The 25946-nt window shown below is 41.0% G+C and overlaps 1 protein-coding gene across 4 annotated transcripts in view; it reads left to right on the forward strand.

Annotated features, from left to right (window-relative positions):
- The first annotated feature begins 9035 nt into the window (after positions 1–9035).
- Positions 9036–25946, forward strand: part of cdc14ab (cell division cycle 14Ab) — a 35899-nt gene continuing 18988 nt past the window's right edge. For all 4 annotated transcript variants that reach the window (XM_030727249.1, XM_030727251.1, XM_030727252.1 and 1 more), the window contains exons 1-6: positions 9036–9414; positions 12293–12383; positions 13032–13107; positions 14831–14923; positions 18726–18805; positions 24929–24995. In XM_030727249.1, coding sequence (XP_030583109.1) covers positions 9336–9414; positions 12293–12383; positions 13032–13107; positions 14831–14923; positions 18726–18805; positions 24929–24995 — 486 coding nt within the window. In that variant the 5' untranslated portion in view covers positions 9036–9335. The remainder of the gene's footprint in view (positions 9415–12292; positions 12384–13031; positions 13108–14830; positions 14924–18725; positions 18806–24928; positions 24996–25946) is intronic.

Consider the following 25946-nt stretch of genomic DNA (forward strand, 5'->3'; position numbering starts at 1 on the left):
TTGTTCCTAATAGTGATCTGATTCAGTCCTCGATAGTCAATGCAGGGTCTTAAGGTTTTAATCTCTCTTTTCTACAAAGAAAGAATCCAGCTGCCTGCAGGGAGGAGGATGGTCTAATTATCCCTGAGTGAATCATGAATGTAACTCCATTGCCTCTCGGGTCTGGATAAACTGTAAAGGCAGCTAGTGGGTAATGACGCACTGGGTAAAGGATCTATGGAACAGTCATATGGTCAATAAGGTGGGAGAGAGAGGGCTACATCTTTATGGAAAACATCAGCTAGGTCATGGTAGCAAGTTGGTACTGCAGATAAGTCAGGAGTCTTGGGGTAATCAGTCTTAGGAGAGTGGGAAGGTGGTTGAGCTGAACGTAAACAATGTTGGTGGCAAAATTTACTCCACAACGCGACCTTATTTACTGACCAGTTAATGATGGGGTTGTGTTTTTGCAACCACAGAGGTCCAAGGACTAAGAGTGTGTGCGGTGAATGAAGAATATAAAGGGTGAGATACTCACGGTGGTTTCCAGAAAGGAGGAGAGAAACTGGTTTTGTGCAATGTGTGACCTCTGCTAGTTTACATCTGTTTAATGAGTAGACCTGCGTAGGCTCAGGGAGAGAAATGAGAGGAAGGTTGAGTTGCTTGGCAAGATCGTCATCTAGAAAACACTGCTCTGCACCAGAATCAACCAGAGCCTGAAAAGGAAAAAAATCATTATTGGTGAGTATTGTTGCTGGGATCATAAGCCGTGGGAGGGAGGAGAGGTCCGTACTCTCCCCCACCAGAGTTCCCATTTCCACTGGTAGGGTCTGGCTTTTGGCCGTGGAGGACAGGAAAAAAAAAAAGAAGATGTCCAGACTTGCTGCAATACAAACACTCCCCTGCCATTAACCTCCGGTTCTGTTCCTCCGGCATGAGGCGACTGCGGCTCACCTGCATGGGCTCCACCCCCACCTCACATGAGAAACCTGCCTCAGGCTGCTCGTCAGCAGGGGCAGGAGATGGAGAGACCTCCCTGGGCCACCTTGATCTTAAACTTTGACGTTCATGTATGCGTTCATCTACTTTAACACACAGAGACACCAACTGTTCCAGGGAAAAACAGGCAGTTCTTTGGTAGCCAGCTCATCGTGAACGTAAACTGCTAATCATGAAGAAAAGCTCCATGGCGTGCCTTTTCCTCCCACCTGGTTTCCTCTGCAAGAAATCAAAAATCAATAGCATAATCAGCGACTCTTCTTTCCCTGACGTAACTTGAACATTCGGTGAGCTACGGCATCCACGCTCACTCCTCTCACAAACACACATTTAAATTTATTAAATTCTGTGTATGTGACTTTACTTGGCCACAGCAATGCTCTCCCCCTCGTTAAAGTAGTCACGTATGTAATTTTAGCAAACTCTGAGTATATCTTGTGAAGCTGCTTGAACGGTAGGGTGCACTGGGTGAGAAACCCCTGGGCTTTCCCAAACTCACCAGAAAACAGGCCCGGTGACGGGAGAGCTCGCTCTGGTGGTTCCGATGGTCCAACAGGGGCCGACGCCGCTAGAGGTGTCATTAATGGAGCAGCCACGGTGACTTGCACTGACGCTCTGTCAGAGAGTGATTTTTAGAGCACATTGCATGAATGAAACTTCCTATCTCCTTACCTGGTGGGATACGGCGGCTTGGTCCACCACCAGATGTCGGAGAACTTGTTCGTGTTTCGCCAGTTGCTCCTTGAGCGAGGTGAGGACTGCCTGATGAGAGGCTGCGACCACTGAGTCCGGATGGCCAAGTCGTTCTGTCATGTCTCGCAGGTAGGACTCAGGCGCAGGACACGAAAATCCAACAGAACAGAGTTTATTCCGAGATGTGCACAAAAAACACAATGAACTGCGGGGAGTCTGTGGCCACTTGTGCTTCAAGGTTCCCGTGGCATCTCACTGTTGCATTATCCAGTGACGCCTATGGAAGTTTATCAATGGCAAAGTCTATGTAGAAGAAAAAGGGTTAATCTGAGTATTTTTAGGAAAAAAATGTTCTAAGATGAGTCAGTCTGGGTACCTTGCTGAGGCAATGACCTGGCATTGACTGAGAGTTTTCCACCGGCTTATAACTCCACTCCATTAGTAACATGAAGAGCAGGTGTGTCAGATCACCCACAGGTGAGCCTTGGAACTGTGGGTGGAGTCCAAAGGACCACCTTCCTCTGCCACGGGCACAACTCCCCACAGAATACCCATAACCCAAAAAACACATTCAAAGAAAACAACAAAAACACAAGCAGGCCAGTCGGAGCCCCCAGGGGACCATGACAGTGTGTTTATTGCAGTGGCATCTGGGTTGGGGGTGTGTCACTGTGGCTGTGTTTTTTGTGGTTATTTGTAATTGCGCTCACCTGTTCACAGACTGGTGGCTGCAGTAATGGTGTGGGGTGAGCTTTGGGAGTAAATTTTTCTGTTGACCACTTTTATACATAGGCATTTGCATTTCTGTGTGAATTTTTAATATACATTTGTATGGACGTTTTTATTGGAGCGCCTTCGTCGCCACATTACAAATAAAAGTATAAAACGCAGCCTTAAAGGTATTGGTGAATGTTTGGTGAGTGCATTTGCAATTTTCTCCCATGTTTAACCCACAGTGGCTCATTGATTTTGAGGGTCATTAATGAGCCACAATAGCCTGTCTTAAATATATTGTGTCTCAAAAAGAAAGTTATAATGTCAACGTGAATTTGACTCAGTATTGTACAAAAGAGCTGTTCAAATATTTTTTTAGGTCCTATAACTGAATAAGGCTTTATTTTGAAAACCTTTTGCTTCCTACAGTGTATGATAACAACACTAGTGGTCTGCAGTACTGCAAATTTGGGTATTTATTTGATACCAAGTAAATACAAGGCCAGTATTGCTGGTACTGATATAAAGTACTGGTATAAAGGCAGCTTGTGCACGGGAGAGCAGCGTGTCATGATTTATGACATGAATCAACATCAATTTGCCACATCTGAACACATTTTAATGACAAATCACTGTGATTTTTACTTTCCACAATAATTAATTAACACAATAAAACACACCTTTCAGCTTTTCATGTATCATGTTTCACTGGGACCTGGAATGTAAATGTTCCTGTCTTTGAAGCATTTTGGGTCAGCTTCTGCTGTTAAAACGTGTCGTATAAATTGTGACTTAAAATATGCCTGTTTTTATAAATGAAAAGCATTGCATTTCAGATCTAATGTAACCATTTTTGTAATGCCTGGTGTAAGCTTTTGTGTGTGTGTGTGTGTGTGTGTGTATGTGTGTGAGTGAGAGAGCGTGCAAGCAAGCTAGAGAAAAGTTTAACTGATCATTTCTCTGACTTCAAATGAGCAGCTTATATAGTTTCTAATCTTTAACTGTGTTGTGGATTTTATTTTAATGGGAAGATGCAACTCAGAGAGATTAAATTAGGTTAGATGAGTTTAAATGTGGAAGAATTCACTACAGACGGGTTCTGTTACCTAACCCCCAGCAACCATCTGAGTGCTGAAGAGAAATCCTTCAATAAAAATCAATCTCAAGTGTGATCTGCCAGTAAAAATGATACATGATTCACTTACATTTAAATTTATCAACTGAAAATAACTGTCATCTTTCAGCTGAACTGTAACAGTAACTGCTGACATACGCTTACTCTGCAGCAAATCCCTGTTGAATCTGCCTTGGTGCACCTGTCGAAAATCTGCTTCTAAATCCAAGAACGTGACTCCTATGAAAATATTATTCAACCGTGAGAGTCCCAAGGACTTATTCTACACAACAGTGTGGTTTCTATGGTACTGATGTAAAAATGTGGTCATGGGAGTGATTTTAAAACTGGTGCTGAGGGTGCTGTTGTCCCTGCTGTTGAGAAACTCCGTCCGTCCGTCTGGTTGCGAGGGGGCTGGAGCCTATCCTAGCTGTCATAGGGCAAGAGACAGAGTACACCTTGTACAGGTCGCCAGCCTGTCTCAGGTCTAACACAGAGACAGACAACCATTCACACCTGTGAGAAGAATCTGAGACAAATGCCTCACCTAAAATTCATTGTCTCCCTATGCTTCAGTTAGAAGGTACTCCCTCTACTTGGATCCATGCAGTTTGCTTTGACAGACTCATCTTTTGAAAGCAGATGACTGGTCCTTCGATTTGAGTATTGAATGATGGCTGTAGAGTGAAACCTGTGGAAAGAGAGACAGTCACAGACTGCACTGTAAGGACCAACTTTCCATGCAATGCACACCCATTATCTCTGAAATCGGCTGAAGCATGAAACTCAAACTGGAACTGAAACAAAATCGTAAAAAAATTAATTTTTTTGAAAAAGGGAATACTGTCATGCAGTGCTGTATTCTGTGGGTTCCCTTAGACTCCTAGTTTTGGATTCTCAGTTCCAGTTCTGCCCTGTTTGTTGTGTTTGGTATTTTTCAAAAATCTTGAGCATTAAAGTTGCCTTTCAGTTCTGTCTCCTGAGTCGATGGAGGAAACGGGACACTTCTTGCTTGGCTGAATACTGGTGTCAGTGACAAAGACCCCCTAGCTCTGGACTCATCTGCAGGCTCTGGCAGAGGATTCTCAGGATGCTTGGGATTTGCAGGATACACAGGATACTCAGGAAACCCTGTCTTTTTTTTGTCATTAAGGGTCTGAGTGTGATACAGACAGGCAGAAACATTTTAAAATGTCATTTTTTAAACTGGATTTTATTTTGAAAAGCAAGAACATTTAAATGCCTCCTGTTTATACAATAGTGCTCATGAAAGTAGCCATTAAGACAGCCATGAAATCCTTATTTATATACAGAAAAGCCAGCACCTTATATCAGCCTGGATAAGTGACAATATTTGTGAGGTTTTATTTTCAAGGTGTTTCACAGTATTCAATTCAATTTTATTTATATAGCGCCAGTCAATCGCCTCAAGGTGCTTTATATTGTAAGATAAAGACCCTACAATAATTACAGAGAAAACCTGACAGTTAAACCAACCCCCTATGACCCCCTTGGCAACAGTGGGAAGGAAAAACTCCCTTTTAACAGGACGAAACCTCTGGCAGAACCAGGATCAGGGAGGGGGGGTCATCTGGGTATGAAGGGAGAGAGACAGGACAAAAGACGTGTTGTGGAAGAGAGTCAGAGATTAATAATAACTAATGATTAAATGCGGAGTGGTGTATAAATAGAGTAAAAAGAGTTGAATGAAAAGAAACACTCAGTGCATCATGGGAACCCCCCCCCCCCCCCCCCCCCCCCCCAGCAGCCTAGGCCTATTACAGCATAACTAAGGGAGGGTCAGGGTCACCTGATCCAGCCCTAACTATAAGTTTGATCAAAATGGAAAGTTTTAAGCCTAATCTTAAAAATAGAGAGGGTGTCTGTTTCCTGAATCCAAGCTGGGAGCTGGTTCCACAGAAGAGGAGCCTGAAAGCTGAAGGCTCTGCCTCCCATTCTACTCTTAAGTATCCTAGGAACCACAAGTAAGCCAGCAGTCTGAGAGCGAAGTGCTCTACATTTAGTCTCATTTTGAAATTGACACAGTCTCAACATTTTGTTTCAATCTTAAGACTGGACTGTGTGACGAGATGGCTAAAAATATTTGTCAAAAGGCCAATTTACATTTATGAGCTTTTATTTTAAGACTATAAAAAAACCCAGCATAATTTACAGCACCTGATGAGCAGCTTTAAAATTTCAGGTCCTTTTATTTTAAACTTTATTTTAAACTTTTATTTTAAACACTTTGAATGACAGGCATATGATCTTCCACCTGCTCCCTACTCTCACTACAGAGCACAAAGTCATCTGCAAACATCGTAGTCCACAGAGATTCCTGCCTGACCTCATCTGTCAGCCTGTCCATAATCACTGCAAACAGGAAGGGGCTCAGAGCAGATCCCCACCTCAAACCCATCTGTCACTCCTACTGCACACTTCATCACTAACTCATTGTCCTCATACATGTCCTGCTCCACCCTCACATACTTCTCTGCCACTCCTGACTTCCTCATGCAGGACCACAGGTTCTCTCTTGGCACCCTATCATCTGCTTTCTCTGGATCCAGAAAGACACATCGAAGCTCCTTCTGACCTTCTCTATACTTCTCCATCAAACCCCTCAGAGTAAATGTCCCATCTGTAGTGCTGTCTCTCAGCATGATGACACACTGCTGCTCACTGATTGTCACCTCTCTCCTTAGCCTACCTTCAACAGCTCTTTCCCATATCTTCATGGTGGCTCATCAGCTTTATCCCTCTGTAGTTACTACAGCTCTGCACATCAGCCTGGTTCTTGGAAACTGATACCAGTACACTTCTCCATTTCCCAGGCATCCTCTTACTCTCCAACATTGTTGTAATATGGTTAAAAAATCCTGTCCTCACTGTCCTTGCTGCTAGACTTCTCCATACCTGCAACTCCTCAAAGGACTCCATTCTTTCAGCACAATTTCTTCTCTCATTAGTGCATTTCCATCTCTATCCTTAGTGTCCAGCCTCACCTACAACTCACTATAAGCCTTTTCCTTTGCCTAGCCCATGTCTCTTTGCTGTATGCCTAGCCTCCCTGTACTCCTGTCTGCTTTCTACAGCTCCCTGATTATCCCACTTTCTTTGGTAACATCATCTCCAGGCACAGTGTATGGAGAAAACAATGCCACAAAGAGAGTTCAGTGCAAAATTTATTGCAAAAGTTGGAACGCTGTGTAAAATATAAATAAAAACAAAATACATTGATTCGCAAGATGCTTTTAAAAATATCCAATCAAGTTTCTGACCTGTTGCCAATTAACCTAATTAGTTGCTAAATGGTCCTGCAGCTGTTATGAATAAAATTTAATTTTCCAGCCTGTTGTTGCCACAATCACAACTTTCTTGAGATATGTTACATAATTTTTTTTTTAAGTCAGCTTATCAAATTTTACAGTGAATGGATTAGGACTGATTGAAAGCCTCATTACCTCCACCAAGGAGGTTATGTTTTTGGTAGTGTTTGCATGTCATTTTGTCTGTAAATGTAATAGCTCAAAAAGATTTGAATGAATTCTGATAAAAACTTTGTAGGGGTGCAGAGCACGGTCATGTTATCAGTCCATTAAATTTTGGTTCACATGCACCAAGGTCTTCAAGGTCAACTTATTGACCCATTAGTCAAAATTAACAAAAAACCTTATAACTTAGAAACTATGATTTTTACAAGTGCGGTGTGCATTGTCAACATATTTAAAGTACCATATAATGATTTAAAATATGTCACATTTGACCTCTGACCTCTCCTTAAAGGTCAATAGATTGATCTGAAAAGTCAATCAAAATGATAATAATGCTATATAGAGCTATTTAACAGCCAGGTGATTGAATTCAGGTGTTCCAGTCATTCCATGGCCACAGGTGTATAAACCAAGCACCTAGGCATGCAGACTGCTTCTACAAACATCAGTGAAAGAATGAGTCGCTCTCAGGAGCTCAGTGAATTCCAGCGTGGTACCGTGATAGGATGCCACCTGTGCAACAAGTCCAGTCATGAAATTTCCACAGTCAGCTGTTAGTGGGATTATAACAAAGTAGAAGCGACTGGCAACAACAGCAACTCAGCCATGAAGTGGTAGACCATGTAAAATCACAGAGCAGGGTCAGTGGATGTTGAGGCACATAGTAAACAGAGGTCACCAACTTTCTGCAGAGTCAATCACTACAGACCTCCAAACATCATGTGCCCTTCAGATCAGCTCAAGAACAGTGCATAGAGAGCTTCATGGAATGGGTTTCCATGGCTGAGCAGCTGCATCCAAGCCTCACATCATCAAGCACAACGCAGAGTGTTGGATGCAGTGGTGTAAAGCACGCCACCACTGGACTCTAGAGCAGTGGAGACATGTTCTCTGGAGTGATGAATCACACTTCTCTGTCTGACAATCTGATGGGTGAGTCTGAGTTTGGTGGTTGCTAGGAGAACGGTACTTGTCTGACTGCATTGTGCCAAGTGTAAAGTGTGGTGGAGGGGGTTTATGGTGTGGGGTTGTTTTCAGGAGCTGGGCTCAGCCCCTTAGTTCCAATGAAAGGAACTCTTAATGCAGTTTGGGGGTGACCTCTTCCTGTTTCAAAGCGAGGTCCATAAAGATATGGATGAATGAGCTTGGTGGAAGAACTTGACTGGCCTGCCACAGCCACAGCCACTCCACACACTATGCCACACCATAGTTTTAAAGATGAAATATCTTTTAAGGATGAAGAGTGCAGTCATTTGAGAGGCGCTCAGAATACAGCCGCTACTCCTCCAGAGTGAAAAGAACCAGCTGAGGTGGTTCAGACATCTAACTAGGATGCCTCCTGGGCGTTTTTTGGGTGAGGTATTCTGGGCATGTCCTACAGGAAGGCCCCGGGGCAGACCCAGGACATGCTGGAGAGATTATATCTCTCTGCTGGCATGGGAACGCATCGGTGTCCCCCTGGATAAACTGGAGGACGTGGCTGGGGAGAGAAAGGTCTGGGCTTCTCTGTTTGGGCTGCTTCCCCCACAACCCAGCACTGGGTAAGTGGAAGAAAATAAATGGATGAATGGATCTGCCTTGTGACCCCCAAAATGTGTTTTATCTTTAAGTAAAGTATTTTCAAGAGAAATCGAATGAACTGCCCAGTTGGTTAGAAATATACTGTAGTATAATATTATATAATAAGTTCAGTTATTCATGTCATTTACAAATCACTACCCATTATCCATTACCTACTCCTACATTGTTTGTGTAATCAAACATCTGTCATGCTAGCCTTCTCTGATTTTAACTGCACTACAAACTCTATCAGTTTTCAAAAGAACCGATAAAACAAAATGAAGATCTCCAAAACACAATTCTGTTCCCTTAAAAGTAAATACGGCCCAGAGAGGGAGCTGCCTTGGTTTGCGTTCTCGGAGCGCCTCTTTTTGTTTATGTGTTTCCCAGTGGAACGTGAAGGCAGCACGGACAGGCAGCATGATATGTTTAGTGATTGGCTGCCGTTGCTATGGGAGCGGCTCCCGTTGCTACAGTAACGAGGCTTAAGGAGGGATTTGGTAGAGTTTCAGACTCGGACTGTCGTCGAGCTGCGCTAACATGCTAATATGAGGACTGCGAATAGTCACTGGTTTAAAACAGAAAAAAAAGTAAAGGAAGTTATATAAAACCTGCGGTGAGTGGAGAGAAGCCGAAGGAACCAATGTGAAACTAACGAGAAAGTTTCTAACTTTGTTGACGCCCTCCGTCCAGCCGCGAACGGCGTGCCGAGCAGCTAGCAGTTCCGAAAGTTTCTGGAGCTTGCAGGCGGAGGTGAGACAGGTCAGGAGTTAGACGGATCCATGACGGTGGAGGCTGTGAAACATTCACCGATCCTGTCTGCTTTGTTCAGGATGAGCCAGGACTGTGAGTTTATTAAAGGTAACTTTATTTTACAGTAATTTTATAGAGCATAAAAATGGACAATGGGAGCAATAAATAGTAGCTGCTAAACTGTTTATCACTACTTGACGGAGAACTGTGAGCTGTTGAGTTTATTAAATGTAAACTCCAATAGAAAGTGTTATAAATGTGTAACTAGAAAAAAAAACTTATTGTACGTATTTACTGCACAAAACTATGAAACTGGCTTCAGCTTATATAACAGTCATCACGAGACTCCAGGTAGGGATTGTGTCCATTGGCTAGTGATTTGATTTAAAGTGATGTTTGATGGATAACTTTTCTTGTAGTGTCTGCCTGAGCTGAAAATTGTCATTTTCGATTAATCATCCAGCTTTGTGGAGATGGTAACAGAGGTGTTGTACAGTTTGAGCATTGTGGGTCTGGATTAGTTCCTCATCCTGACCTGTGTGGTCAGTAAATACTTTGCTTGGCTGAATAGAGTCACCAGGGTTTCCATCTGTATGTGTTTTTAAAGGCAGAAGGCAGCTTTTGTCACAGAAATCCGTGCTGTCAGCTGCTGCTCTCTAAAAATACACTCACAAGGGTCAATGTGAAGAGTCATTGTATGAATACATCTGTGTAGATTCTCAGTCATCCAGGTCATAGTAGTCTCTGGAGCTTGAAAAAGGCGACTGGACTTCTTTTTGTTTCTTGAAGACGTTTCACCTCTCATCCGAAAGGCTTCTTCAGTTCTCAACCAAATGGTGGAGAGACCCAGGTATTTAAACCCCTGTGGGCGTAGTCCCCTGGAGGTGGTTATGACCCTCTATTGATCATGTGCGTGAACACATGTGCCCAGGTGTGAAGGGGGCGTGGGTCATATTTAATCAGTGGTTTCAGTTGAAACCAATTTAGGACTCCGCTCCATTGTTTCCTGTGGCCTATTGTAAAGCTCTTGGTTCTTTCAAAGGGATGGCACCTAGCCACTGGTACAGATATGTAGATGACACCTGGGTCAAAATCAAAACCCATGAAGTAGAAGCCTTCACTCGTCACATCAACTCAGTGGATAAATACATACGTTTTACCAGGGAGGACCCCAGAGATAACAAGTTACCATTCCTGGACTGTGCGGTGCTTATCGAGGAAGATGGAAGCCTCAACATTGAAGTTTACCGGAAGCCCACACACACAGACCAGTATCTCCTCTTTGACTCCCACCACCCTCTGGAACACAAACTTGGGGTGATCAGGACCCTACAACACCGTGCAGAAAGTGTTCCCTCTAAGGCAGAAGGGAAGCATAAGGAACACACACACATTAAGAAAGCCCTCAAAACATGCGGTTACCCCAACTGGGCCTTCATCAAATCAGCTAAGATGCACAGGAATGAAGGCCAAACACAAACTACAGAGAATAGGAAGGACAAGAGGAACAACATTGTCATCCCATATGTGTCGGGCTTGTCAGAGAAACTCAGAAGAATTTTCTCCAAGCATGACATCTCAGTATACTTCAAACCAAGTCACACCCTAAGACAAAAACTGGTTCATCCCAAGGACAAACCCGCCAAACACAAGATCAGCGATGTAGTGTATGCTGTTCAGTGCAGTGAAGAGTGCTCGGACCTCTACATTGGTGAAACCAAACAGCCTCTTCACAAACGAATGGCACAACATAGAAGAGCCACCTCGACAGGACAAGATTCAGCAGTACATCTGCATCTGAAGGAAAAAGGGCACTCTTTTGAGGATGCCAATGTTCACATTTTGGACAGGGAAAACAGATGGTTTGAAAGAGGAGTGAAAGAAGCCATCTATGTCCACTGTGAACAACCATCATTGAACAGAGGAGGTGGATTACGTCACCAACTTTCCCCCGCTTACAGTGCTGTCCTGAGCTCCCTTCCCAGACGTCTCAACCCCCATTCACACCTTTGTTCCAGTGACCTCAATAGGCCACAGGAAACAATGGAGCGGAGTCCTAAATTGGTTTCAACTGAAACCACTGATTAAATATGACCCACGCCCCCTTCACACCTGGGCACATGTGTTCACGCACATGATCAATAGAGGGTCATAACCACCTCCAGGGGACTACGCCCACAGGGGTTTAAATACCTGGGTCTCTCCACCATTTGGTTGAGAACTGAAGAAGCCTTTCGGATGAGAGGTGAAACGTCTTCAAGAAACAAAAAGAAGTCCAGTCGCCTTTTTCAAGCTCCAGAGATTGTATGAATACATTTTTTCTGACAGTGCTGCACATGTATTGCCTCTCCTGTACCACTGACCAGCTTTGCTAAGTACAAAAAAATGTATTTTCTGAAATATCTAAGATGTGGTGCTGTGGCTTACTGTTTGTAACTGACTGAATCACTCCACAGAAAGGAGATGAAGGGACAGAGTTGGTGAGAACAAAGCAACAAAACTAACAGTGTGTGTGTGAGTGAGTGTGAGAGAGTAGCTTGTACATGTGTATAAACGATAAGAGTGTAAAAAAATATGCTACATAACTGAGGTTGGTTGGAATTGTGGAATTCTCTTTTCTGTTCTGTTCCTGCTGAAGAGATGATCCATCTTGTATCATTAGGCTTTCATAAACTCTTCAAGTTAAATTAAATTCCAAAAAAATCAAAATGTGGCAATAATCAGTGCAAACTGAGTTACACTAGAACAGTCACATAAATTATTTCAGTAACGCTACTCATGTTTATTTACAGAAGACATTTCAGAGTCCTTCACATAAGGCACAACATAAAGGCAGCAGAGGCGAATTGTTTATAGTTGAACTGAGAGTTTATCAATGAGTGTTGAAGGTTCAAAACTTATTGGGAAGTTATGGTATATGATAGAAATGCAGCAGTAATTTACATGATCAGCAGCTCTAACAGTTTTCCCCGTCTGTCTTTAACAGAGCGCCTGTACTTCGCCACGTTACGAAGTAAACCCAAAAGCACAGCCAACACACACTACTTCTGCACTGATGATGAATTTGTGTATGAAAAGTAAGTATATCACACCTGCTTCAGGACATTCTGTTCTTTGTTTTTCTTTCAAACAGCATTTACAATGTTGCAAAGCTGAGCAGCTGTAACCATTTTTTTTTTTTCAAAAAGTGTGATTTAATGATAGTGGTGATGAAGATGATGATACTTTATTGATCCCACAATGGGGAAATTACAGTTAAGAGAACACCCATCCAAGAAGACTAACAAACAAACGTGTTGTGATGTTGAATGTCTTGAACAATGTGCCAAAGATTGATCAACAGAGCTGTGCAGGTGCAACTTGACACACGTGGGTGAAGAGAGATGCACTCAGCAGTGTATATTTTATTTATTCATTTTTTTACTAAGTAGAAAGAATAAATCAAACCTGAGTGTTTTTCCAGTCATTAATGCCTGGAGATTTTAGAGGCCTGACTGACATCAGAATGTTTAGAGGATGTTAGTCCAGAGCTAAATGACTCGTGTGACCCTTTTACAAGAGGAATGCTTTAGGAATTTAAGTGGAGACTTTCACTCTCAGTACCACTTTCCTTTTCAGCCAGCAGGAGTCTGATGACCTCTGTGTGTAAAGTTCTTGCAGACTGAGTGATTGTTTGTTTTGTTTGTTTTGTTTGTTTTTTAACGTTCTGTCCTTTGTGTCTCCAGCTTCTACGCAGACTTTGGGCCTCTGAACCTGGCCATGTTGTACCGATACTGCTGCAAGCTCAACAAGAAGCTCAAGGTGAGTTTCTACTGGTGCCTCACCCTCTGCAGGAATGCCCAGAACGCAGCAGGACAGATGCAGCATGACACAGTCTTACTTCCTGACTGTCGCACACAGCAGGTTCACTGTGACGGTGAGCATTCACAGTGAACCTGCTGTGTGTCACACGAACAGCGCTTGCTATTTCCACTCCTCTTTCAGACTCTGTTTTGTGTTTGCATGTTACCACAGTAATTGCATTCTTCTTGTCATTTGTCATATGTCTGGATCCACAACCTGTGTCTCAGTCTCGTCACACTCTTCAAAAAAGCTGATGTTTGCTACCTGTTCATACCACACAAGGCTGCATGTTTACGGCTTACAGTAATAAGTGACATAAAGGTAGCAGGAGTTAAGTCTTTATATCTTGGTGTAGTGGTCCTGAGCTAGTTTGTCTTAGTTTCGTATCAAATGTGCACTGCAGCCTTGAACTTTTCCAGGACTTACTCGGCAGAGGTACACGTAAAAACACAAATGTCTTAGATCGAACAAAAACGGTGTTAAACATGAAGTCTGCACGATGTTGGATGGTACTGAAGTCCAAATAGCACACCTAGTATTACGGGAAATTCACAGCTAGCGAGTGAGCGTTGTGTCTCACTTGGCAGTCTGTATCCAGGCAGCACCAGACAGTGTTTTTACATGTAAGACTGTGTCTAAAGTAGTGTCTTCATTATGTATGACATTTAAAGAAAGGACAGCTGTAGAACATATCCTAGCCTCCTTCTTCTATTCAGATACTTGTGGAATTTCAAACCTTGCTTTCTTGGTGCTGGCTCTCACATGTACTTGTGCTATATGCATATAAATGTGAGCCTAAGTGCCTCTTAAGGTCTGTTCTTCTGGTTCTGATTAGTAGGGTGGCCATCTTGTACATGAGTACTGGGAATAAAAGTTATTTTGAAATTTGTGCGCACTAAATGATGAATGAGCTGGAGGGTTCAGCAGTAAATGGACTGCTTCTTATAAAGTGTTTTTCTACTTTACATGAACACTCAAAGCGCTTTATACAGCATGTCTCACTCACCCATTCACTTTTTTCTGCTTCTAACATCACTCTTGAAATGATCTGTTACTGCATTTAATTTGCATATGTGTCAGTTTGTCGACTGATAGTCACTTGTTAGAGTGTGTGTTTGGTTTTTTGTTGTTGTAGTGTTTGCTGCCGTCTTGGCCAGGTCGCTCTTGGAAAAGAGATTTTAAACTCAGTGAGATTTTTACCTGGTTAAAGAAAGGATAAATAAAAATAAGTACTTTTTATCTAACATTCACACTCTGAATTCATCTGCGTCTTGCCCAAGAATACTTTGGCATGCAGACTGAAGCAGCCAGGAATTGAACCACCAACCTTCCAATTAGTAGATGACCTGCTCTACCTGCTGAGCCACTGTCAGTCTGAGAAGATAAAGGCAGCTGACAGTTTAATGGTCACTGTGAGAATCTGCAGCTCACAGCTGTTCTTAGTTTGGGGTGAAACTGAGACTTTTTAATTTTAATCTTTTTTATTTCTTTAGCAGCTGATCTGGAAACAGTGAAAAATGTCTTCCTCAGTCCAAAACCCTCAGATTCAGTTTTACTGTAACGGGAAACAGAAATACAAAAATCTGATGGGTTTGATGGAGACAGTTTTTGATAATATTTTTGATGACCAGCTCAGTGAAATGTTGTGTAACTGTGCTGTGCTCTCTCATGTTCTTTGCAGTCGTTCACACTGACCAGGAAACGAATTGTTCATTACACCAGCTTCGATCAGAGGACGAGATCCAACGCAGCCGTGCTTATCGGAGGCTACGCTGTAAGAACAACTCTGCTTCTTATTGGTCTGTGTGTGTGAGTGAGTGAGTGAGTGAGTGAGTGAGAGAGAGAGGCTAGGGAATAGTGGAAGCTAGGCATTAAAAACAAGACGTGACACACAGATCGATAAGAGCTAATCTTAAAGTCACATTGACTTCAGTTTGTTTTTTGAAAGCTTTGAGTGAGTTTCCTAAATTGTCCCTCTGACATGCTGTGAATTTACAGAAAGTTTTAAAGATGAGCCGACGTCTCGGTGAAACACATTTATCAGTGAATTAAAATGAGTGAATTCATGACATGAACAGGTGACACATTCTTGTTTAGAGGAGACGTCCACAAACACAAAACTCTAAAGAGGACAGAAAGTGTACCAAACAATAATGCTACATAAACTAATACTGCTGTGTCTCGACTCAGCTGTGATATTCTAGAATGAGAAAATTTAATCAGAAGCATAATATGCTCAACTTGGAATTAACGAGTCCCTCATTTCCACATAAATATGTTATATAGTTATTCAGTTTAAATAGATTTTTTTTAATCCGTGGCTGCATTTTGACAGTGACCGCCGGCTAACGTTTTTGAGGTTTGATCACATTCTGTGAGCATGAAGTGTTGTGGTGCAGGTGAATTGGGCAGTGTGTTTCTTTTATTTATCCTACCCTTGCTGATGGATAACAGAATGGATACCAGTCATCAGAAATATAAATGTCTCTTCCAGCCACATTAAAAAAAAAAAAACAACCTTTAAATAATCTTTAATAACCTTTCTGCTACATACCTGCTATATACACCATTTTGAGTAACTCTTTGTTTCCGCAAATCTGAAATGTCTACAACAAAAGTGAAGTGTGTAAAGTTGGCATGACGATAGAAACACAACACACACACACACATTCTCCTTTATTGTGGCCATAAACTCCATATACAACCCCAATTCTGAAAACTTTGGGTGTGAAATGTAAATGAAAATAGCTGTTAGGTTCGGACCACCGTTAAATAAAGAAAGACACAGAAACCCGTAGTTGGTCTTTTTACCTGCAGGGAGAGTCTCAGTCAGCTCACGTGCCTCTGAAAGAGAGTCTGACTTCCTTCTTCCTGCCGGTGCTTTTATTTTAGCGTCACGTAAGTGTGTGGGGGTGTGTGTATGTGTGTGTGACGTCAGGAAACAGGCGTTACCTGCTTTCCTCACCTGGAGGGTCCGGGTGTGTGTGAGTATGTTTTGTGCTTACAATCTGATGGTCATGTGCATGTTTATGATGAACACATTGTGATACATAGAAAAACAGTTACATGTTTATCTATTCTAACAATAGCATAGTGATTTGCAAATATCACAAAATTATATTTTATTCACAGTAGAACACAGAAAACACAATATATATAATTTTTTAAGAAAAATAGCTCATTTTGAATTTGGCAGAAACACATCTAGAAAAAGTTGGGATGGGGGCAACAAAAGGCTGCAAAAAATTGTGACAATTTCAGAATAATGTTACTCATTGTAAAACTGTCAAAACTTCTTTATCTAAAGATCTACAGCAGTGGTTCTCAAACTTTTCACAGTGAGTACCACCTCAGAAAATCTTTACCACCCTTATGACTGGTGTTGTGCCAAAAAGTGATCATCTGCCAAAAGCTGATTTCCTGTATTTGCAAGAAAAAGACAGCTGTTGTAAATGACTTCAAAAATATACCATTACAGTTCTATAAAGATACTTTAAGTGGCCAAAAAGGACTGGATTGATTCTAATGTTTTCTACTCTACTTTGAGCAGTCGAAGCTCTTTATACAACATGCCTTTTCAGAATCAGAATCAGATACTTTATTGATCCCAGAGGGAAATTTCTGTTGTTACAGCTGCAACCGTTTCATTTAAATGAATAAAACCAAAAACAAAATAACATACACTAAAGGCATAAAATATAAAGACTAAAGAGATAATTTGGCTACATACACATCTAAATCTATACACATATAAAACTTGGTGCTTTCTTTTTAGCATTCACACTCCGATTAGTCTGTGACGTGATCTACCCCCTGAGCTACAGCCACCCCTAATAATCTGTGATACTCAATTCTTCATTTTATACAGACGTCATTCATAAATCCTGTTAACTGCACTCTTTTTTTTTTTTTTTAAACCAATATAAGCAAAGACATTACACACAAAAGGTCATAGAAACATCACTTCACGGCAGACGACCACTTTTTGGCGCAACACCTGTTGAGCCTCACAACCATATTAGGGTAATTTCACTCACGCTGTTGCAGGAAGCCCACAGATTTGCTCTTTTGCCACTAAACACACACACACACACACACACACACACACACACACACACACACACACACACACACACACACACACACACACACACTCACACCCTCTCTCTCTCTCTCTCTCTCGCTCTCTCTCTCTCTCTCTCTCTCTCTCTCTCTCTCTCTCTCTCTCTCTCTCTCTCTCTCTCTCTCTCTCTCTCTGCCTCCAGCACTTGTGCATTGAATATTTGATTTTATTGAAGCAGCTGAAACAGTTGATTGTATGACGCTTCAGAATGTGATCTAATCAGACCCACACTGAATGCTCTCAGCACTGATGGGCTAAGAAAATCCGTTTCCTGTCCAAGCAATAATTGTCACATCCTATAAATGCCATGATTAAGAAACTAATCAATTAAAGTTCACTGATTAAAGTCCACTGAGAGTTTAGTCACAGCTGCTCTGTATTCTAAGCTGGAAGCTGGTAAATTGAATTCATTTGTTTTCTCTGCTGCAGCTACCTGCAGAGGTTTTCCTGCAGGCAGAGACAGCAACATGGCCGTCTATGAAACAGTTATTCATAGATATGACACTAGTTTTAATGCCATCATTTACTTTTTTGACCTGTTTCTCTCCCCCCACATAGGAACAAGTCATATATGATCTTATATTTAATGATTTAATGTGAATTTAAACCTTACAGTCTTCAATGTTACCTGTTTTTGCTGCAACCTTCTGCAGTGTCATTCTGCTCTTTTTTTTTTTTGTTGCTTAAACAGTATGTAACTCTTTTACTTCCACTTTTTTCTTTAGTATTGCAATGTTACTGTCATTTGTTTCTTTGGATACAAGGTTTGGCTTAACATTTCAGCAATTAGCCTTTCTCCCACATTTCAGTTCATCTAACCAAACTTAATCTGTTGTTAAATACAACTCTGACTTCATTTGTCTCTCTGTTGTACACAGACATACGTACGTGTTCAGTAGTCATTATAAAAAGATCTAAAATTAGGAATCTGAAATGCATTGCATGTAATTTAAAACCAGCATAATTTAAGACACAATTTTGGTATCAAGTGTTTAAGCCCTTTAAAGCATTTGAGCTTGCATTTAACTGTTTACTTTTTTCTACTTTTTAAAAAAAATTTCTTCAATTAGGTGTTTTGTAACATAGATTTCAAAATATTCAGCTAATATCAAGCTTTCATTGTTAAATCTTAGCTGTTGTTTCCTGCGTTTTCATTCTACTTCATTTCAAGGCTAAACTCGTACACACTTCTGCTTTGTACCAACTTTTATATTTTGCTGTGTTGTGAGTTTTTTGCATCGAATGCTTATTAACTTTTAGCATGTTTCTGGGTTTTTGTGTGCGTATTTTAGCTTTCAACGGTTTAACTCTTGAAGGTTCAGCAACTTCAGCAAGCTTCCTCAAGTTTTCAGCAATTATAGCAATGCAGCTCAAGAAATTCAGCTCTCAGCATTCACACTACATTTTCTTGGAAATGCATTCTCTATTATTGTCTGTTCTCTCTCTATCTCAGGTGATCTACCTGAAGAAAACCCCCGAAGAAGCCTATAGAGCTTTGATTTCGGGTTCAAATGCCTCCTACCTGCCCTTCAGGTGAGTCTCTCAAATAGTATGTAGTAGACATAATTGATTATGTTGACTACAAAAATTAGTCAATGTAGAATTTTAATGTCAATGTGTCATATTTCAAAACCACGTGCATGATTTTGTAACTGCAATACACTACAGGAAGATATGAGGGCAGTATTGCCTCCATTGACTGCCAGTAACAAGAATACTAACAAAGAATAAAGTAACGTGAGCAGCATAACGATGGTGGAACAGAGAGGACGGTGGAGAAAATGACAGAAAATGGAGACAGACTGTCAAAGGTGTGGGAGCATTTGACAGAAAACAAAATAAAGCTGAATGCAGACTGTGCAGAGCTTTCCTTCCACGGCAGCATCACTGCAGTGCTGAGCGTTTAAAACGCCGGCACCCTGGAGCTGTGGCGTCAGCTCTGGACGGGTACATTAGTGTGTCGTTGACACCTGTTAATGTTTGTGCAGTAATGTTTCTGTTAGTTTACCTGTCGGAAACAAGCTCTCGTGGATGATATTACGCTACGCTGGCTCCTGTTTTTTTTTTTCTCACATTAATATCAGTGTTCATTCTGAATAATAAACCTCCGCATGAACTGAATCATCTATAAACTTTTCAGCTGATTTGGATGGAAAAAATCTTTTTGATTTAATTTGAAGCCTTATTTGAACTTTTGGACAGAGGCCATTTTTATTTATTTGCACATTATATTTTCATTTAAAAATAAAATTTACATTCACTTTAATATGCATTGTTTATTTGATATTTATTGTGATGGTCACATTAATGTTAAAGATACATTTGATTAGTTTGAAACTCGTATTTTTATGGGTCATTATTTTAATTGTGAGGCGAGACAACAAGGTGATGTTAACAGGTGAGCAGGATTGAACAGCTGAGCTAAGACTGAAATAATTGTTGACTAATCAAAAAAATAACTGACAGATTAGTCGACTACCAAAGTAATCTTTAGTTGCAGCCCTACTCTCAAGTAGCAGTATTACTGCAGTAGGAACAGTACAATACCAGAAATATGTACTTTGTACCAATCCCAATATGGATAGAAAAGACAATAAATCGGGTGCCCAGGTGGCTGAGTGGTGAAGCCAGCGACCGCATGCTTATGCCACGTTGCAGTGTGGGTGGCGCAGACTTGAGTCCCGGGCTGCCGCCACCCTCCCCCGTATCCTCCCCCGTATTCTCCCCCGTATCCTTCCCCATTTCCCATCTCTCTCCATTACGTGGCCAAAAAAAACAAAGACAATGAATCAATTAGATGTATTTCTAAATAATTTCTTATTACAATGACCTGCTCCATTTATGTTAATGCTGACTTGTCTTGGAATAATGATTACATCTAGTGTTATGAGTTATTCCTACGTTAATGAGCAAAACAATTTGATAAACTTATCCTGCACTATTATGTTGCTTTGTCATGCATATGGTATGTTGTGTGTAATCCCGCAATACAATGAACATAAAAACGTTTTCTTAACTTGTCTCTCATTAGTATAATAACATTAAAGTTGAGTTGAATGTTATGACGCAAACACCAGACCTGTTCTACATAGCTGTTTTAAGGCTAGCCAGCTAACCACACCTGCCCTGCATTGTTCTTGACTAGTAGAATGCATGTGTGAGGTATACACCTTTGCTTTCTACTGTAACTCTGTCGATCGATCCATCCATTTTCTACTGTTTGTCTGGGGTCGGGTCGCAAGAGCAGCAGTCATAGCAGAGAAGCCCAGTTTTTCCTCACCCAGCCACCTCCTCCAGCCGAGAGATATAATCTCTCCAGTCCCAAATCATCAGCCAATCTCATGGTCTGCTCTCCCCTCACTTGTGAACAAGACCCCGAGATACTTAAACTCCACTACCTGGGGTAGGAACTCATCCTGGTCCTGACTCCACCCTTTTCTGGCTGAGGACAATGGTCTTGGACTTGGAGGTGCTGTAGCTTCTTTGGGCTGAGCCTGGCCAGGTCCCATGCCTTAAGGCTCGGCCACCAGACGCTCGCCCTCGAACCTCTGCCCCAGGCCTGGCTCCAGGGTAGTACCCTGGTAACACTGATCCAGGCAGGGTACACTGGACAAGGGTACTGTAACACTATTTCCTGTTAATATACTATAATGTATTATTTGTATTTTTGCACTACTTCAGACAACTTAAAATAGTTATATTATATTTTGGTGACTTTCATTTTGGTTGTCTTGAACTAGAATTAATGTTCAGGCACACATGATGAAATCTCCTTCTGTATCTGTCAAAAAATACTTTATGCTGGATCTTTAGGACTGTAGAAGTCTTTATTCCCATGACCAAATTTCTGGGCTAACAGAACCCACCACCAAAGGTAGGCAAGCTGGCTGCATTTTTAATAATACTACTACAGGTTACAGGGTGTGCATCCTGATCATGTAATGATCATATGGTGCATGCTATATACTGTATGTTATTCCTACTGTCCCCACCTGTTTGCTCAGTTAGAGGCTAAAAGATATCTGCTTCTCAGCCTGTCACTTTTATCTGGGGGTGAAAAAAACTCCCAATAGGTGACTTAGTTTTTTTGTTTGGCATGACCTTTAATTGTAGTAGTGTTTTTTACAATGTGGCATTACTGGTATACATTTTTTTTTTTTATTTAACCCTTTAACATTGAGCACATTGTTACATTTCATCACTGACACGCTTGTGCACACACATTTTGCATTATTGTAATTACGTGATAATTTCTCCTATTGAAAAAATTCAAATGGTTTCTGACAGCTGAGAAATTGCATGGAAAAATGCACACATTTCCAATGTGTCAGCAGCAATACTCTGTGTTCAAGGGTTAAGTGTAGGATGTATGCATTTTCTACACCACTGCTCACAGCAGCTGGAAATAGGAAGAATAAAGTTTGTCCAAAGCTTCAGTTTGTGCTGAGACACAGACTCAGAGGAGATGAGCTGAGCGTGTGTGGCTGTATGTGTAATAAAGGGCTTTTTGTTGTCGCTAAACTCACTGATTACATAACAGCTGAGCACACCATTGAATGTGTTTTCCTAGTGGCCTCATGAGGAGCTCTGAGCTCTCATGTGGCTGCTAATGGATTAAACATGATGGGGAAGCCACACCCATTCAGGGAGGGTTAGTAGTGAGGCGTTCACAGACCTGTCTAACTGCAGCTAGTGGGTCTAAAGCAGGGGTCCTCAACTACATTTGTCCAAGGGACGGAATTTTTCTCAGCACACAGAGTGAGGTTCAGATGCTCTTGTAAAGTAAAATAAAATTAATATTGTATCCTAAGTAATATATTATCTTTTGGTATATCAATTTTTCCTTTCAAATTTATGCTATTTGTAATGATGCGATGTGCAAGTCTTGCACTTACATGTTCTTCTCTGTTACATTGACGGTTGTCATGGAGACACCGCCATTGTGTGCAGTTGTGCTCATTATAGATATGATGAGCAGGAAAACAATAAAATGTTACATGACAGCAATGAGTTTATGTATGCACAATCTACTTTTCAGAAGGCGTTTTTGTTGTAGATTTTTTTTTTTTAAATTAATAAGAGTTCAGATGTAAAACCCTCTAAATCTGCCTGGACACTTTTCTTTTAAAAGAGCATTTTTTTTCAAAAATGTAAAGTAATAGTAATAGTAATAGTAATTTACCTACTTTTTAAATAAATAATATTTTGTTTTGAGGCAAAACCAGCAAAATCTTCAGTCCGTCCTCTGCCCAGAGTGAATGATGGCAAAAGGCCCAAATATCAGACTGTGATAAAAAGATTTCGACATAGATTCACTCAGTACAACCACAATGACACAAAATAGCAGCACATTTATTTTAACAATAACAAAATAGTAGATACTAGGCTGCGGGGTTCTTTCCAGCCGAGGGACGGACATGCCGAGCCACCTACCCGTCCTAGTCCCCCGAGCGTACTGTGTGAGAGAGCTTTTGTTTTTTTTCACAAAACAAGGTTTGACACCTTCAGCTGTGTTTACAATCTGATCTCCACCAACAAAAGCCAGCTCCTCAGTGTAGCCACAAAATGCTTGAAGCCACAAAATGCTTAAAGTCACATGGTCCAATCTTGCATTCTGATTGGTTTTAGGGACACGGAGGCATTTACGGGCACTGGGAAATTGTGTTTGAAGGCTTTTGTTATGACGTGACATGATCTATTGCTGTATAGTACCTGTGGCAGTACTATTCAGGGGGCCGGATGGAAACCTCTGGTGGGCTGGATGTGGCCCACGGGCCGGCAGTTGCCATTCCCTGGTCTAAAGGTTTCAGGATCCATAAGCTGCTGCTTGCAAGCACCACTCTTGCTTGAGGCCAGCTGTTGGATGTGCAGAGTAGGTACCTGGGTCTGAACAGAAAGAAGCATGTTTACAACAAAATGGACCAGATGTCTGTTTTTACAGCGTCAGTTTTTCTTCTTTTTTTTCATTTTAAGAGATAGGATGACTTTTCAATAGTTTGAGATGTCAGTCACTGAAAAGCTGTGTGTAATTTGTCCATTGTCATGAAAACCACCTGTCAGTCTTAAACTCAGAAATATTTTTGTACACCTGTGACAGAAGGTGTGGTTTGATATGAGCTGTTATCTGAAATGTTGGGTCAGTGTTTTTAGTATATATTGATAAGACTCCCTCCCTTCATTCATGGTATGAAGCAATGGACGAGGTCAGTGAGAGTGCTGTTAAAATTAAGCTGAACCTTTGCACTCTGGGGAAATGAAATCATCTCTGACCAAAACAAGTGAAAAACTCTTCAGCCGTGTGTAATATATTCATTCAACCAGACCAGGACACTCTCACCTAAAACTTGGACAGTATAGAAATATAGATTTAAAATGACTGGCCTCTCTATATACCTATGGGTCAGATTTTCTGGATGCCAGAAACCTCTGGCACCCAGGATTTCTGGTGCTTATTATTACCGATAGTTCAGTTTGTCATTTTACTTTGTGTAGAACAGCTCAAATTGTGGCAGCACTAATAATGATGGCTGGCAGCGCATCTTCAGACTGAACACAGCTGAAAGCACTGCTGTTGATCCTGGACCTTTAGACTGTCTGTACTTATTTACAGTGTCTGTAGATACTATCAGTGTGATGGGTATTAATTTACATTTAAGGAGATAAAATGTTTTAAGAGTGGAAATCATGTGGTTGTGGGGTTAGTGGAGGGAGGGTTGTAAACAACAACTAAGATGATATTGAACACTGGGCATGTAGCACTGACTTGATTCAAATCTCAGCTTTAAGTCAGCTTTTTACAAAGAAATTTCAGGCACATTAGAGGCTGCCTCTCAGTGGATGCTGCTAAGACCTGCATGCATGCTATGATTCAGTCACCAAACCACTGCAGTGTCTTTCTAAGTATGTGTTTGGTGTTTAGGATTTTAAATGGTCTGGCCCCTCCACTGCTTCATTGTATTAACTTTTGCCCAGGAGAATCCATAAAATCTACAAGGATATCTTCAACTAAAGATTGTACTGTACCTTTTCATTACTCTGCTTTTGGGCAATCAGCATTTGCTGTGAAAGCCTCAAGTCAGTGGAATGCTCTATGGATATCACTGATGTAAATCTGTCACCAGCTTTAAAAACAGAATGAAATGTTTGTTGAAAGATATGTAAACACTGATGTCTAGTTTTTTTGTGTTTATGGATATGAGGATGGATTGTGTGTTTTTGAGCTAACTGTGGTACAGTGCATCAAATGACAATATTTATGTTAATGTTGTACATGGTCATGCCTTACTCTGAATATAAGTAAGACTAAAGGTACATACTGGAGAGATTATATCTCTCAGCTGGCCTGGGAACGCCTCGGGGTCCCCCCAGATGAGCTGGAGGAGGTGGCTGGGGAGAGGGAGGTCTGTTCTTCTGTGCTTAGGCTGCTGCTCCTGTGATCCGATCCTGGATAAGCGGAAGAAAATGGATGGATGGATTGTGCACGGTCCTTTTAAAAAAAAATAAAATAAAGTAACATTGTGATACTATGTTGTAACGAACCCCCTCAACCACCACCACCACCATAAATCCACTATAAATTTCTATTAGGTTTATAGTGCTTTTAGTATATGAGCTAAGCTGCTGTATATCTTAATCAGAATATCTTTGTCTCTGCAGGGATGCTTCTTTTGGGAATTGCACCTACAACCTGACTGTGTTGGACAGCTTGCAGGGGATCAGAAAGGTGAGGTCAATGTGCCGTCTGCTGAGGACTTGAATTGAAAGAGTTTTCTGGCTTCATGTTATTCGTTTTGCCAGAGGAGATGATTAACTTAATTACCAACGTCTTCTTTCTAAACTATTTCCAAACTAACTTTGTTTGGGGATTATTTGTTCTGCTGACTTATTTATGAATGGTGCTTTACTTTATAAATTAAATGTATTTTTACAAAAAAATCGAATGAAGTTTGCAGCCATTTTTAAAGAAAATTTTGAAATATTTAATATTTGCAAATTTTCATTTTTAAGATTTGATACTTTTTCTACATGAGTTAGTTATGAGTTTTTAAATTGTTAGATCTAAAAATCTGAAGGAGTTACTTTAGTTTATAAGATTTTGTAGCAAATATTTTTCCCATTTTCCTGACATTTCTTGGACAAAACACAGACTCCTGTCAGCTGTTTGTAAATGGGAGGGTCGCAGGTCTGATCTACTGAAAATCGGGAACTGCCACAATATTGGGAATAAACAAGCATGTGGTGATGATAAAGTGATCTGTAGATACTGAGTAATTTTGTTCTCATGAATCTCATTAGAGGAGGATTATTTTTGTTTTCTGAGGAATGTTGTGGTGCATTGTGTTAGTGAAACAATAACAGACCTCTCGGGTGAGCTGTAGTAGACACTGATTAAGTGACCATCAGTTTGTTTTTTTTTTACTCCGTTTTTATTTGTTTTCTAGTCAAATGTTGCTTTTATGTTCATTGATTGATTGTGCAGTTGATCTGTAGTGTATTCTGAGTTGAATGAGTTGAACATAAGATCCTATCAAAGTGATCACTGATCAAATGAAGTCATTGTCCAATCCTGTGAGGTTACAGAACAAGTTAAAAAGACTGTAGAACATTTTAACACACAGACAAGAACAATAAAAAGTAAAACACTAAATTTGTGACTTCAGATGAAGCGAGCTGT

Source organism: Archocentrus centrarchus, chromosome 4 (assembly GCF_007364275.1).
Source record: "Archocentrus centrarchus isolate MPI-CPG fArcCen1 chromosome 4, fArcCen1, whole genome shotgun sequence".
NCBI classification, from domain to species: Eukaryota; Metazoa; Chordata; class Actinopteri; order Cichliformes; family Cichlidae; genus Archocentrus; species Archocentrus centrarchus.